At 53.1% G+C, this 12,880-nt stretch overlaps 2 protein-coding genes across 2 annotated transcripts in view; both read left to right on the top strand.

The window, feature by feature from the left end:
- Nucleotides 1-5,517, top strand: part of CCM2L (CCM2 like scaffold protein) — a 17,558-nt gene extending 12,041 nt beyond the window's left edge. Inside the window, exons 4-6 of the mRNA XM_004698219.2 lie at nucleotides 8-61; nucleotides 3,041-3,176; nucleotides 5,384-5,517. Coding sequence (XP_004698276.2) covers nucleotides 8-61; nucleotides 3,041-3,176; nucleotides 5,384-5,517 — 324 coding nt within the window. The remainder of the gene's footprint in view (nucleotides 1-7; nucleotides 62-3,040; nucleotides 3,177-5,383) is intronic.
- HCK (HCK proto-oncogene, Src family tyrosine kinase) overlaps nucleotides 7-12,880 on the top strand; it is a 79,106-nt gene continuing 66,232 nt past the window's right edge. Inside the window, exons 1-5 of the mRNA XM_013008081.3 lie at nucleotides 7-61; nucleotides 3,041-3,176; nucleotides 5,384-5,438; nucleotides 6,148-6,277; nucleotides 6,730-6,868. Of these exons, the coding sequence (XP_012863535.2) occupies nucleotides 6,269-6,277; nucleotides 6,730-6,868 (148 nt within the window). The 5' untranslated portion in view covers nucleotides 7-61; nucleotides 3,041-3,176; nucleotides 5,384-5,438; nucleotides 6,148-6,268. The remainder of the gene's footprint in view (nucleotides 62-3,040; nucleotides 3,177-5,383; nucleotides 5,439-6,147; nucleotides 6,278-6,729; nucleotides 6,869-12,880) is intronic.

The following is a 12,880-nucleotide window of genomic DNA, read 5'->3' as shown; positions in this document are numbered from 1 at the left end:
CCCGCAGGACCCCAGCCCGGACGCCTACTGTAACCTTGTCATCCTGGCTGTGGCCAACAGGGTGAGCCCGAGTGCCCGGCGCGCTCACGGGGGTCCCCGGGGGTGCTCGGGTCTCTTGCCTTCGCCTTCCTTCGCCACCAGCTTCTTCCTTCGCCACCACCTAGGCCTTCAGACTACGGGGGGTGCCCATGGCGCCAAATGGCCTCTAGAGTCCAGTCCGGGACAACGCCGCAGTGGTGGTCCCACTGCACCCAAACCCAAATGGGTCAAAACAGACTGAATCCAACCCTTTCTGTCTCTGCGCTTTCTCCAACATCGTCAATCTTGGAACAGCCGCAGTAATACACTAATTAACAGTGGGAATCACACTGATTCCTGAGTTCTCCGGCCATCTCCAGAGGCTGGTGTGACAAGTGCCCCCACTCTGTAGAAAAGAGCGAGGTCCGAAGGTTGAATAACTTATGGAAGGCCACCCAGGAAGTCCCTCCTGGCAACGCTGGCAGTCACCCTAAGCAGAAACCTACTGCTGTTTTTGCCACCTGCCACCCTTCTCCCCTCCATGGTTGTCCCTGCTTTCACGCACTTGACACTGTGGGTCAAGAGTGCCCTCGAGGCTTTGGGCCAGGTGCTAAGGCTAGAGGTGAATAAGTATTTTGCTGGTGGTCTCCCTTAGGGAGCTCACCACCAAGCAGACCCCTGTAAGCTCGGAGCCTTCTCAATGACTCCTCTGTGTTGAAGCAAACATTCACAGCCATCAAGCTGATGCTGACTGGACTCATAGTAACCCAACCCGACAGGGTAGAACTGCCCCTGCGTTTCCCAGGCTGTAACTCTTTGTGGGAGTGAAAAACCCTGTCTTCTCCCGCAGAGCTGCTGGTGGTTTTGAACTGCCAACCATTGGGATTGAGGCCCAAGCGTAACCACTGAAGCCCACCGCAAATCTAACTGGCTCACAGTGGCCCTCTAGAGCTCCTCTCCCAAACCTGCCCTGCCCTCCATCTCTCTAGGACCTGAAGTTCCCCTCCATGGTGCTTTTCTGTCTCATCCCACAGTCACTCTGTCAACAAATCTCATTGGCTGTTTCATAAAATCCAACCAAAGCCCACCTACTCCCCCACCCCAACCTGCCACAGGCCCTACCCACTCCTCTTTGATCTGAAAGAGTGTGGTCAGCTCTTGCTGGCAGTCCACTCTCCCAACCATCTGAGCAGCCCTGCTCATGTATGTCACCTGGTGACATCACTCAGGATCTTCCATGGCTCCCACTTCACTCTTTCTGACGCTCACACCCTTATCCTTCCTTACAAAGCCTTACAGGTGCCAACCAAAACCCCAAACCAAGCCCACTGCCGCCAACTCCTAGCGAGTCCATAGGGCAGACTAGAACTACCCCTGCAGGTCTCCTGGCTGCAGGCCCTTTACGGTAGTAGAAAACAACATCTTTTTTTCCCCTTTGGAGGAACTAGTGATTTTGAACCACTGACCTTGTGGTTAGCAGCTCAACGAGTAACCACTACACCACCAGGGCTTCTCTGATTGATAGGGAAAGTGTGAAGGAGAGGAAGGAGGCAGAGGGAATGGTGTGAGGACTTTAGCGGAGAGACTTTCTCTAATTCACCTCTCAGGCCCCAGGCCGCTGTACCTGGCTCACAGTAGGACTAAACAAGAAGTTTGTGGAATAAACAAAGAGCTGTTTCCTGAGCCTCTGGCCTCCTGTCCAGGCATTGTCCTCAGGGAAGTGCAGGCATTAGAGTCCAAAACCCTGGGTGTCCACTAGCACCTTGAACCTACTGATTGGGCTGGGACGAGCCACTTCAAGCTTAAGCCTCAGTTTTCTTAACTGGGGAGGAGGAGTCCTCCCAGCCCTGTCCATTTTATTGATGCAGTGTAAGGCTCAATCCTGTTTAGTCACTAGTAAATTCCCACCTCCACCCTCACCCCCCAAATCCCTTCACTGGATTACATGTTCACTTTCACCTGGAACTTTTTTTAGAGACTCGGACCCAGAAACAGGTGTGTGCTGTGGCGAGGCTCTGTATGCCAGTCATTGCCTTTCTAGGGCTCTTGCTTAAAGACTTGAGAGAAAATTCTCTCCCAATCAGAAACCATAACATTTCACCCATGAACTTAATGAGACTCCTTCCTCCTATCAAAGGAAGCCTGAGGAGTCTTGGTGGCGTAGTGGTTATATACTGGGGGACTAAAGACAAGGTCAGCAGTTCTAAACCACCAGCCACTCTGTGGGAGAAAGCTGGGCTTTCTACTCCCATGAAGACTTAGTGTCAGAAACTCACAGGAGCAGTTCAACCGTGCCCTGTAGGAATGCAATGAGTTGGCATCAACTCGGTGGCATTGAGTTTGGTTTTTTGGTCCTATCAGAGACCGGAGGAGCCCTGGTATTGTAGTGGTTACAGGTTGGGCTGTGATCTTCAATGATAACAACTCGAAACCACCCACAGCTCCTTGGGAGAAAGACTGGGTTTTATACTCCTGTAAACAGTTACCATCTCGAAAAGCCCCAGGCGGTTGCTATGAGTTATTGGCTCGACGGCAGAGGGTGAGTTAGTATGAGAGCCTGGAGAGTCTGCATTCATCCTGCTTCCATTTTTGCTCTGGCTGCCAGGAAGCTCATATCTAGAGATGGCAGCCAGTAGCACTCATTATAAACTTAAAACCGTGATGCTTTTGTTTCTTCCACTAACTGGTCAAGAGCCCCAGGTTCAAGTCCTGGCCAATCACTACTTCCCCAACTTCCATACCTGTAAAGGGACTTAAATTTAGGGTGTGTTTTAGATACACTTCTGGATGGTCCATGGGTCACCCAAAAATCTAGGGTGTATTCTCCAAGGCACAGGAACTTGCCCCCGATTTCCTAACGGGACTCAATGACCATCTAATTTTGAGGGGAAATATTCTGGAAGTGGGCTTCCCAGAATCTGTGGGTGTGTGCCTCTGGGAGGATCCTCCCACCGTTTCTGGGAGCAGGGCTTCCTGGTCCTTGGTGAGGGTCTGAGTTCTCGCTCCCCCACCTCTGGGCCAGGATGCCGCCGAGGAGTCCTGCGCCCTCATCTGCCAGGTGTTCCAGATCATCTACGGGGATCACAGCATCGAGTGCGTGGACCGGGCTGGCTACCACTACACGTCGACGCCCGACCGGCCGTGGCTCAGCAGTCGCAGTGAGTACTGGAACCCCAGCTTCTCCCACATCCTAAGAGGGACGAGAGATAGCCCGGGGTTGGGAGCCGTCAGAAGTCCTGAGGGCTTCTGATCACCAGGACCTACTGCTATACCTAGTTGCTGTCAAGTTGAGTCTGACTGGTGGTGACTCCAGGTGTGTCAGAGTAGAACTGGGTCCCCTAGCATGTGTCATGGCGGATTATTTTGGAAGTGGGTTGCCAGGCCTTTCTTCTGAGGCCCTTCGGGTGGATTTGAACCTTTCAGTTAGCAGCCTAACACAGGATAACTATTCGCATCACCCAGGGAGTTCACTGAAGTGCCCAGGTGGATTTTCTGTAATCTGTTCAGGAGTGCTGGTGGCACAGTAGGTTACACATGGGGCTGCTAACAGCAAGGTCAAAGCCACCAGCTGCTCTGTGAGAGAAAGAACGCTGAGGTTTCCACTCCTGTCAAGAGTCACAGGCTCAGGGGTGGTTCTCCCGTCCAGTAGGGTCGCCATGAGTCGGCATCAATTCGATGGCGGTGAGTTTGTTTTCGAGTTTCTTAGATGTTCACATTCCTAAATTCAGAATGAGCCCTGCCAAGCTCAGTTTTCCTCTCCTCTTTGCCTCGGTGTCTCAGCTTTGAACGAACCTAAGCACATGCATTGTGTGCTCCCTGGGCCATTAGCCCCACTCAGACTGGGGATTTCCAGATGGTGTTTGCATGCAATCAAGAGCTGGAAGAAGGAGAAAACGAATAGAGGCATTTATTGATCATCAACGATTGCCTAAACACAGCACTGATATGCTGCATCGTATTCAGTTCTCTAATCAATGTCATCCCTCCGGGTCATCACTGTAACCCCATCGCAGAAGCTCAAAAAGTCATCTTTGAATGAATGGAAGAGTTCTCTGAGGCTGGAGGATTCCAGTTTTACAGATGGGACATTACGGTTCAAATCAGCTTGTCACACGGCTGTTAAGTTGCTGAGCCAGGATTCAAACCCATGTCTGGCTGAGCCACTTTACCCTCCTGGCTGTGTGCAGGACGGTTTAGTGAATTCCCTCGGCCACAGCACCCCCTGGTGGTCTCTATTGGCATAGCTCCAGCAATGGGGTTGGCATGGTCCCTCTGGAAGCACTCCCCCCTGTGGAAAGGGTGGTTTGGGGGAGACTGGGAGAGTTGGCTCATTGACTCTCACAGGGATGACAGCCCCTAAGTGGGGTCACTCAAGAAATATTTCCACAAACTCATTCATCCAGCAAATCTTTACTGAGCACCTCTGATGTTTGAGATCCAGTGCTAATCACTCCAAAAATGGATCTCCAAATTCTCAGCCATTGAGTCAATGCTGACTCAGAGTGACCCCCAGTGGATTTCCAGGACCATAACTGTTTATGGGAGTAGGAGGCCCAGTCTCTGTCCCACAGAGCTGCTGGTGGTTTCAAACTGCCAACCATATGGATCCCAGCCCAATTCATAACCACTATACTACCAGGGCTCCCATGTGCTAATCATGAGGACTTATGGTGTCTTTACATCTTGAATCCTTAGAGGCAGGTCAATGATAGTTAAAGAATTACACAGGTCAGTCGGTCGGTGAGTGCACACTGTGGCCCGAGGATGTAGAATGAGGATCTGGCCTTTCCTGGGCAGTCAGGGAGCCTCCCGGAGAAGGAGGCTCTGACTCTAGGAACCCAGCAAGTCCTCTGCAAATGGTTTTACAAAGCTCCTCTTACAAAGCTCTTTTTTACCTTGCCTCACACACATGTGAAGAGTCCTGGTGGCACAGTGGTCAGATGTTGGGCTGTGATTCAATCGCAAGGTCAGCAGTTCAATACCACCAACCACTCTGTGGGGCTTTCTACTCCTGTAAAGAGGTTCAGTCTCGGAAACCCACAGGGACAGTTACACCCTGTCCTATAGGGTCGCTATGAGCCAGCATCGACTCATGGCAGGGAGCTTTGTAAACATACAGTTTACAAAACACTCCCTCAACTCTCCCCTCCTCTGCTACCCCCCAGGTCCCCAGGCTGTGGGTCGGAAGGCGGTATTGTCCCAATATCGGGCAAGTTGAGTAACAGGAAGAGGAAGAGGTCAGCTGTGCTGGGTGACAGGAGCAGTATTAGATTCCAGGGTGGGTGGGGTTTGGTAGGGGCCTCTGAGAGCCAGGGAAGCTATTCTCCTTGGCCCCGCTGACAGCCCCTCTGTCTGCTGCCCCCAGGTGAGAGCTGTCGCACCGACGGGACATACGCCTATGATGCCGACTTCAGCTCCTTGTGGGTGCCACGCTCTACAAACAGAACCCCTCTGCCGGCCCTGGGGAGTCTCCTGGGTGGGGAGGAGGGCGGGGCATAGAAGGGACCAAGCCAGTCTGTGCTGACATCTTGGGCACTTGGGGTAGGAAGTAAACTGAGGCAGATAGGATCCAGAAGCCCTGCGAGAACAACCCAAACAACAAACTGGGGGTTTGGTTCCCCGGACTAGAAACTCCTAAGAAAAGAGCTTAGAGAAGCCTGAGCTGTTGAGGAGTGGGGGAGTTTCCAAACGCTGTGGGGAAAGGTCTCAAGAGGTCTGTCTGTGTGTCCTGCTCCACGGGCTGGTGAGCACGTTTGAGAGTCTAGCCTGGCCTGGGGTGTCTGGAGAAATTTCCTGAGGTGCGATTTAAGATTGACCGATGAGGAAGAGTTAGCGGAGCCCAAGGTATGGGGAGGGAAGCATTCCTGGCAGAGGGAGCTGCATGTGCAAAGGCCTGGTGGTGAGACGGTCCCAGGAACTTTAGAGGAAGAAGGACAAGGCAGGGTGGGCGGCACACAGAGAGCGAACAGGGGCATGGAGAGAGGCAGGATCAGAGTGGGAGGTAGAGGCCAAGCCAGGCCAGGCATGGGGCCGTGAGGCCAAAACATGGGGCAAGAGGTTGAGCCCTTCCCTCCCACTGTCAGTGGGCATGAAAGGCCAGCAAAGACCCCTTTCTGTGTGTCCCTGCAGCAGTGGCTCCCAGGACACCTTTGAAGCGTGTTACAGTGGCACATCCACACCTTCTTGCCCCGGCTCCTACTGCAGCAGCAGTGACCACAGCGGCCTTGGCCTAGAACAGCTGCAGGATTACATGGTCACGGTGAGCTCGGGTGGGCACTGCGCATGGCACGCAGCGAAGAGGAATCAGAAATAGTCCTGGGTATCACAGCAGCAGCAGCCCTCCAGAGGTCAGGGCGGAGAGGAGAGTGAGTGCCGGCCAGCTGGGGTGCAAAACCTTACCTAGCTGATGGCGGCTAGCATGAACTGAGCGTGTGGCGTAAACCTGTTCTAACGCCTTGCCTTTCGGAGAGAATCTCTTCTCACCCTTGAAACCACCCCAAGAGACAGTTCCATCACTGTCTTCACTTTGCAGATGAGGAAACCGAGTTGGGGGGTGGGGGGGCGCTGGTGATCCATGAAGGGGCTGGGATTGAATTCAGGCACTTAGAGCCCACAGGCCACAGAAGGGGGTTTTAGAAGAGGGCTGGGCCAACCGTGTCCTTATGGCGGGGGTCGTTTCTGGGACTGACCTTGAATGGAACCCCTCAACAGTTGCGGACCAAGCTGGGGCCCCCTGAGATCCAGCAGTTTGCTATGCTGCTGCGGGAGTACCGGCTGGGACTGCCCATCCAGGACTACTGCGCAGGCCTACTGAAGCTCTATGGGGACCGGCGCAAGTTCCTCCTCCTGGGTAAGCCCCTTGCCACTACCACCCCACCCCTCCACCCCCCACGACCCGACCCTGGTCAAGCACCGGGCGGAGGAGCTTCCTCACTTCCTCTCCCAGCAGTCCCAGAGGTCCATGGGGCGGATAAGGGTCCCCTGCGCTAAGAAGAAGAGTGAAAGACTAACAGTCATTTGTCTCCACAGCAGCCTGGGGGAGAGCATCCTCCATTCTTACGCACAAGGAGAGCGAGGTGCTGAGAGACTCAGGGACCTGCCCACTGGCACTCAGGGGGGGGCTAACAATAACAGCAGTAACGTGCTGTGCGCTGTAGTGGTTTTGTGTTGGGCTGATAACCGAAAGGTTGCCAGTTCAAAACCACCAGGTGCATCGTGGAAGAAAGGCTTTATGGGAAACAGTCCTGGAAGACCAGGCAGGGCAGTTCTGTTCTGTTGCCTCCGATCAGTATGAGTCGTGATTGACTCCATAGCAGTCAGTTTGGGTGGGTTGGTTGGGTGGTTGGGTTGGTTGGTTGGGGTGGTTGGTGGTTGGGTGGGTGGGTGGTTGGGTTGGTTGGTTGGTTGGTTGGTTGGTTCTTTCAATTTGGTGTGCAAAGCCTCCTTGAGTGCTGGAAAGTTTAACTGCCCCCATTTCACAGTTAAGGACAGTGAGGCTCAGGGCGTGGGGAATGAAGTTAGGCATCGAAGTCACCTAGGGAGGAAATGAAAATAGGACGCTTGGTGTGTGCCAAGCCCCTCGTTATTTCATCCTCAGAGTCTTGCTGGGGAACCCGGTGCAATTGTCTCCATCATAAAGGAGAAGAGGCTGGGAGGGGAGGGGGAGAGGAAATAATCAGGAATTTGCTGAAGGTCACACGGCTAAGAAATGGGACTAGACGAAGCCGCCGCCTCCGCAGCTGGCGTGTAGCATGAGCATTTCCTACGTCCGTCCTGACGTCCCGGAGAAGTGCGGGAACCGGTAGCCGCTCCACCGCGCATGCGTGCGTGGCTGCGTGCGTGCACGGCTCCCCCGAGGGCGAGCCCTTGCGGGAGGGGGAGAGGCTGCTGGCTGAGGACTCCCTCGGTTCGCTCGCCTGCAGGGATGCGGCCTTTCATCCCCGACCCGGACATCGGCTACTTCGAGGGCTTCCTGGAGGGCGTGGGCATCCGCGAGGGCGGCATCCTCACCGACAGCTTCGGCCGCATCAAGCGCAGCATGAGCTCCACGTCGGCGTCGGCGGTGCGCAGCTACGACGGCGCCGCCCAGAGGCCCGAGGCGCAGGCCTTCCACCGGCTGCTGGCCAACATCACCCATGACATTGAGGCGCTGGCCCCCGACGACGACGAAGACGACGATGACGACAGCGAAGACCAGGAGCTCCAGGGCGGAGCGGACGCAGCCGAAGACAACTACCTGTAGCCGCTGCCCATGCGGAGGGCCTCGGAGGGAGGTTGGAGGACGTCAACGCCTCACTCTTGCCCGCGGGACCTGGCCCCGGGGTCCCCTGCCCATTTCTCTGTCCTCCCGGCCTCTCCACTCGCAGCAGGCGCTCCTGGCCGCCGCCTCGGGCTCGGCTTCCTGCAGTACCGAGAATGTCCTTGGGGGGGCGGTCGGAGCCAGACCCTGACACGCTGGTCAGTTACCCCGGGCTCAGCCGGGCCCGTTGGGCTGCGCCAGGGCAGCTGCTGGTCACTACGGCTCCGCAGCTTCCTGGTGGCCTCCGGTGGAGGGCTGAGAAATGCGCTCGGCCTGATGGCCGCTTGGAGAAAAGATTTCCCAGTCCAGAGACTTCAGTTCGCCCAATTTTGCAAATTGGGAAACCAAGAGACGAAAGAGGGAAAGGATTTAAAGGAATCTACTGATTTACCTTAGCTAGTCCTTACACTGATCCTTTAAGGTCACCTGAAAACGCATTGCCAACGAGTCGATGCCGAGAGGACAAAGTCGAACTGCCCCTGGGAGTTTCTGAGATTAACTCCTTACAGGAATAGACAGCCTCCTCCTCCCCGCAGTGTGGCAGGTAGTTTCAGACGGCAGGCCTTGAGGTAGCAGTCCAGAGCATCGCCACTGTGCAGCAGGGTTCCTCGACACCTTGTAAGTAGCTCATGGGCAGGACCTCCCTCCCCTGGCAGTAGGAGTCGGGCCACACTGTGGGGAACAGTTTCCTCTACCAAGGGCCGACTCACAGGCGCATGGGCTCATGTGTCCTAGGGTCCCAGCCTCTGTGCCTCCCACTTCCTCCACTGTCCACTGATGTCAGTACCACCCACCCTGCCTTTTTTGTGGTTGGGGGACCTAGTGGAGGTCAAGACCTTACTGTGGGGTCTAGCACATGACAGATGCTCAATAAATGGTGTTTTCTGCCATATCTGACACTCCTTGACTCAGTTTACCTGTTTGGCCTGGGTGCAGTGGGATGGGAACTGCAGTGAGGGTGAGGTGAGGCAAAGAAGCCTATCAGGGAGAAAGTGGGACTCGCCCCCTCGCAGCTCTCTTAAGAGTCTGGTTCTGCGCTCAAACCTCAAGGGGGAAAAACTCAAGACCCCACAGACAGCCATGGTGGGTGCCGGGGGTAATCAGACTGAAGGTGGGGTTGGAGAGGTAGAAAAATCAGGAAAAGGGGAGCACTCAGGAAGGGAGCACGGCCTAGGAAAGACTTGGAGGCAAAGAGGAATGAGGCCTGAGAGAGTTCCACAGGCTCCCACCCAAGGAGCCACAGAGCAAATCCTGTCCCCACAGGATTGCCAGGCTGTCTGTCCTCTCTTACAGAAGCCAATGCCACATCAGTTGCCTGATGCGTTTTAACTGCTGACCCTTCAATAAGCTGCTGAATCTTTAACCATTGCACCCCTCGGCCTCAGACGAAGAGCTGGGATGGAACTGTCAACCCTCACAGAGCCTTCCATGGCCAGACACACGGGTCTTACTGTTGAGTACAGACTACTGCTACCCCTGACGGCACTGAGATGTTTACCATGCCACTGGATCCAAAGGCTTTCTACCCACTAGTCTGTGATCATCCTGCATTCAGCGTCATTATGTGTTTCCTGAGTCTGAAGAGGCCTTTATAGATCGGTGTCGGACATATGGGCTAATATCCGACTTATGGGTTTGGACTGGACTGGGTTGGGAGGCTTTCTTAATGCACAATCACCCTTACATAAAACTCTCTTATATACCAATGAGTTTCTATGGATTTGTTTCCCTAGTCTACCTGGACTGACACAGCTGCTATGGGCAACATATTGAATGCTGAAGGAAGCATCCAAAGACGATGGGAAAAGATACATACAGAGTCACTGTACCAAACAGAACTAGTCGACTTCCTATCATTTCAAAAGTTAGCTTATCAGCAAGAACCAAGAGTACTGGAGGAAGAAGTGCACACTGCTCTGAAAGCATTAGCCCAAAAGAAGGTTCCAGGAACGGATGGAATACCCACTGAAATGTGTCAACAGGCTTACTCACTCGTGTTTACTCGTGCTTACTCACGAATCTGTGCCAAGAAATTTGGGAGACAGCTACCTGCCCAACTAACTGGAAGAGATCCACATTTGAACCCCTTCCAAAGAAATGTGACCCCCACAGAATGCACAACGTATAGAACAATATGATTGATAGTTCATCCAAGTAAAATTCTGCTGAATATCATTCAACGATTGCTGCAGTACATTGACAGGAATCTGCCAGAAATTCAGACCAGATTCAGAAGAGGATGTAGAACATTATTGATGTCAGATGGATCATGGCTGAAAGCAGAGAATACTAGAAAGTTGTTTACTTGTGTTTGTTCATAAGGAGCCCTGGCAGTGTAGTAGGTTACAAGTTGGACTGCAAACCATGCTTGAAACCACTAACTGCTTCATGGGAGAAAGAAGAGGCTTTCTACTCCCACAAAGAGTTTCGATCTCAAAAACCCTCAGGGGCAGTATATCCTGTCCTACAGACTCAAGGGCAGTGAGTTGTTGGTTGTTTTGAATGGACTATTCAAAGGCATTAGAGTGTATGAGCCATAACCAACTATGGATAGCCCTAAGAAGCATGAGAATTCCAGAACACTTACTTGTGCTCCTGCAGAGCCTGTACATGGAATAAGAGGCTGTTGTGTGAACAGAGTAAGGGAATACTGAGTGGTTTGAAATCAGCAAACGTGCAACAGGAGTGGATCCTCTCCCCATGCTTGTTCAAGCTCTTATACTGAGCACATCATCAGAGAAGCTGGATTATATGAAGATGAATGTAGCATCAGGATCAGAGGAGGGCTATTGACAACTTGCGATATGCAGATGATACAACCTTGCTTGCTGAAAGTGAGGACTTGAAGCCTTTACTGATGAAGATCAAGGATTTCAGCCTTCAGGACGGATTACAACTTAGGGTAAAGAAAACAAAAACCCACACAATTGGAGCAATGGGTAACATCATGATAAATGGAGAAAAGGTTGAAGTTGTCAAGGATTTCGCCTTGCTTGGATCCACCATCAGTGCTCATGGAAGCAGCAGTCAATGATGGAAGCAGCAGAAACCCAATGATGCATTACATTGGGTCAGTCTGCTGCCCAAGACCTCCTGGAAGTGTTGAACAGCAAGGATGTTTGTTACTTTGAGGACTAAGGTGCACCGGACTCAAGCCAGGGTACTTTCAGTTGCCTCATCTGCATGTGGAAGTTGGACGTTGACGGAGGAAGACGAGAGAAATTGGTGCATTTGAATGATGGTGCTGGCATTGAATGTGGACTGCCAAAGGAACAAACACATCTGTCTTGGAAGAGTTATAGTCAGCACGCTCCTTACACACAAGGATGGCGAGACTGTCTCACGTGTCTTGGCCAGGTTATCAGGAGGGAGCAGTTCTCGGAGAAGGACGTCATGCTTGGTAAAGCAGAGAAGCAGTGGAAAAGAGGAAGACCCTTGATGAGACAGATGAATACGGTGGCTGTGAGGATGGGCTCTAACCTCCGATCTGTGGTGAGGAAGATGCAGGAAGGGCCCGTGTTCGGTTCTGTCGCGCATTCGGAATTCGCTGCTGTGATTCGAAATGAACTCCACGGCACCTAGCAGCAACTCCAACATCTTTTGCCCATTTCCATTTGAGCTCTGGCTTGTTTGGTGTGGATTTGCAGAAGTCACTTGAAATTCTTAGATATCAATCCCATGTTGGATGCTAATGTTCTACATACCTTCTCCCAACATGTTGCCCATCTTTCTCTGTCTCAGTGGAACTTAATTCTAGCAGCCATCAGAATCTCCCAGGCTTCCTCAAACGCAGATTGCTACATACCACCCACAGCATTTCTGACTCAGTGGAGTCGGGACGAGGCCAATAATTGGCATTGCTAGCAAGTGCCCAGGTGATGTCCATGACCCCAGGGGCCACCCTTTGGAAACCACTGGTGTAGGGTGCCTTCCATTCAGTGAACCCTTGATGTACCTATCCGATATAACAGTCCTCATGTATGGATGAGAGGGCACGGGCTCAAGAAGCTGCAGGGGCCACGGACTGAGCTGGAATTGGGACCTAATGCTGGCTTGCCTCTATCTACCCTTTATCCCCCCTGCCAGTCTTTAGCGTGCACTGTTGGCAGGCTGGGTCACTTGGACTTGAGGCTATGGGGAACCTTAGTAAATTCCTGAGCAAGGCATCCATAGGAGCCATGGATTGATTGGCTAGAGCCAAAGAGTTAGAGTCCCTCCTAATGAGCTGGCAGGTCGTGTAAGAAAACTGCAGCCAGGATTGGTGAGAGGTGCTGGGTGGTTCTTACCCCACAGCTCTGGGGATGGGGCAACTTCCTTTACCCCAAGGAAGTCCCCACCCACCCCGGAACTACCCTCTTGCCAAAGCCACGTAACCCCTTGGCTTCCAAGGTCTAGTAGGCCCTGGCTAGAGCAGCCCAGACACTGGCATGTGAACTCTGGCCACACTTCCTTCTGCAGCACCAGAGACACAGCCAGGATCACTTCCCAGCATGGTTCAGTTCCTGGCATCACGAGAGGGGAAATCCCCAAGGGGCAGTTGGTTCCTGAGGACCTGTAGGAGTG

The sequence above is a fragment of the Echinops telfairi genome, unplaced genomic scaffold (assembly GCF_000313985.2).
Source record: "Echinops telfairi isolate 266 unplaced genomic scaffold, ASM31398v2 ScPeMD7_5592;HRSCAF=6446, whole genome shotgun sequence".
Lineage (NCBI taxonomy): Eukaryota > Metazoa > Chordata > Mammalia > Afrosoricida > Tenrecidae > Echinops > Echinops telfairi.
This window is presented reverse-complemented; position numbering and strand designations above follow the sequence as displayed.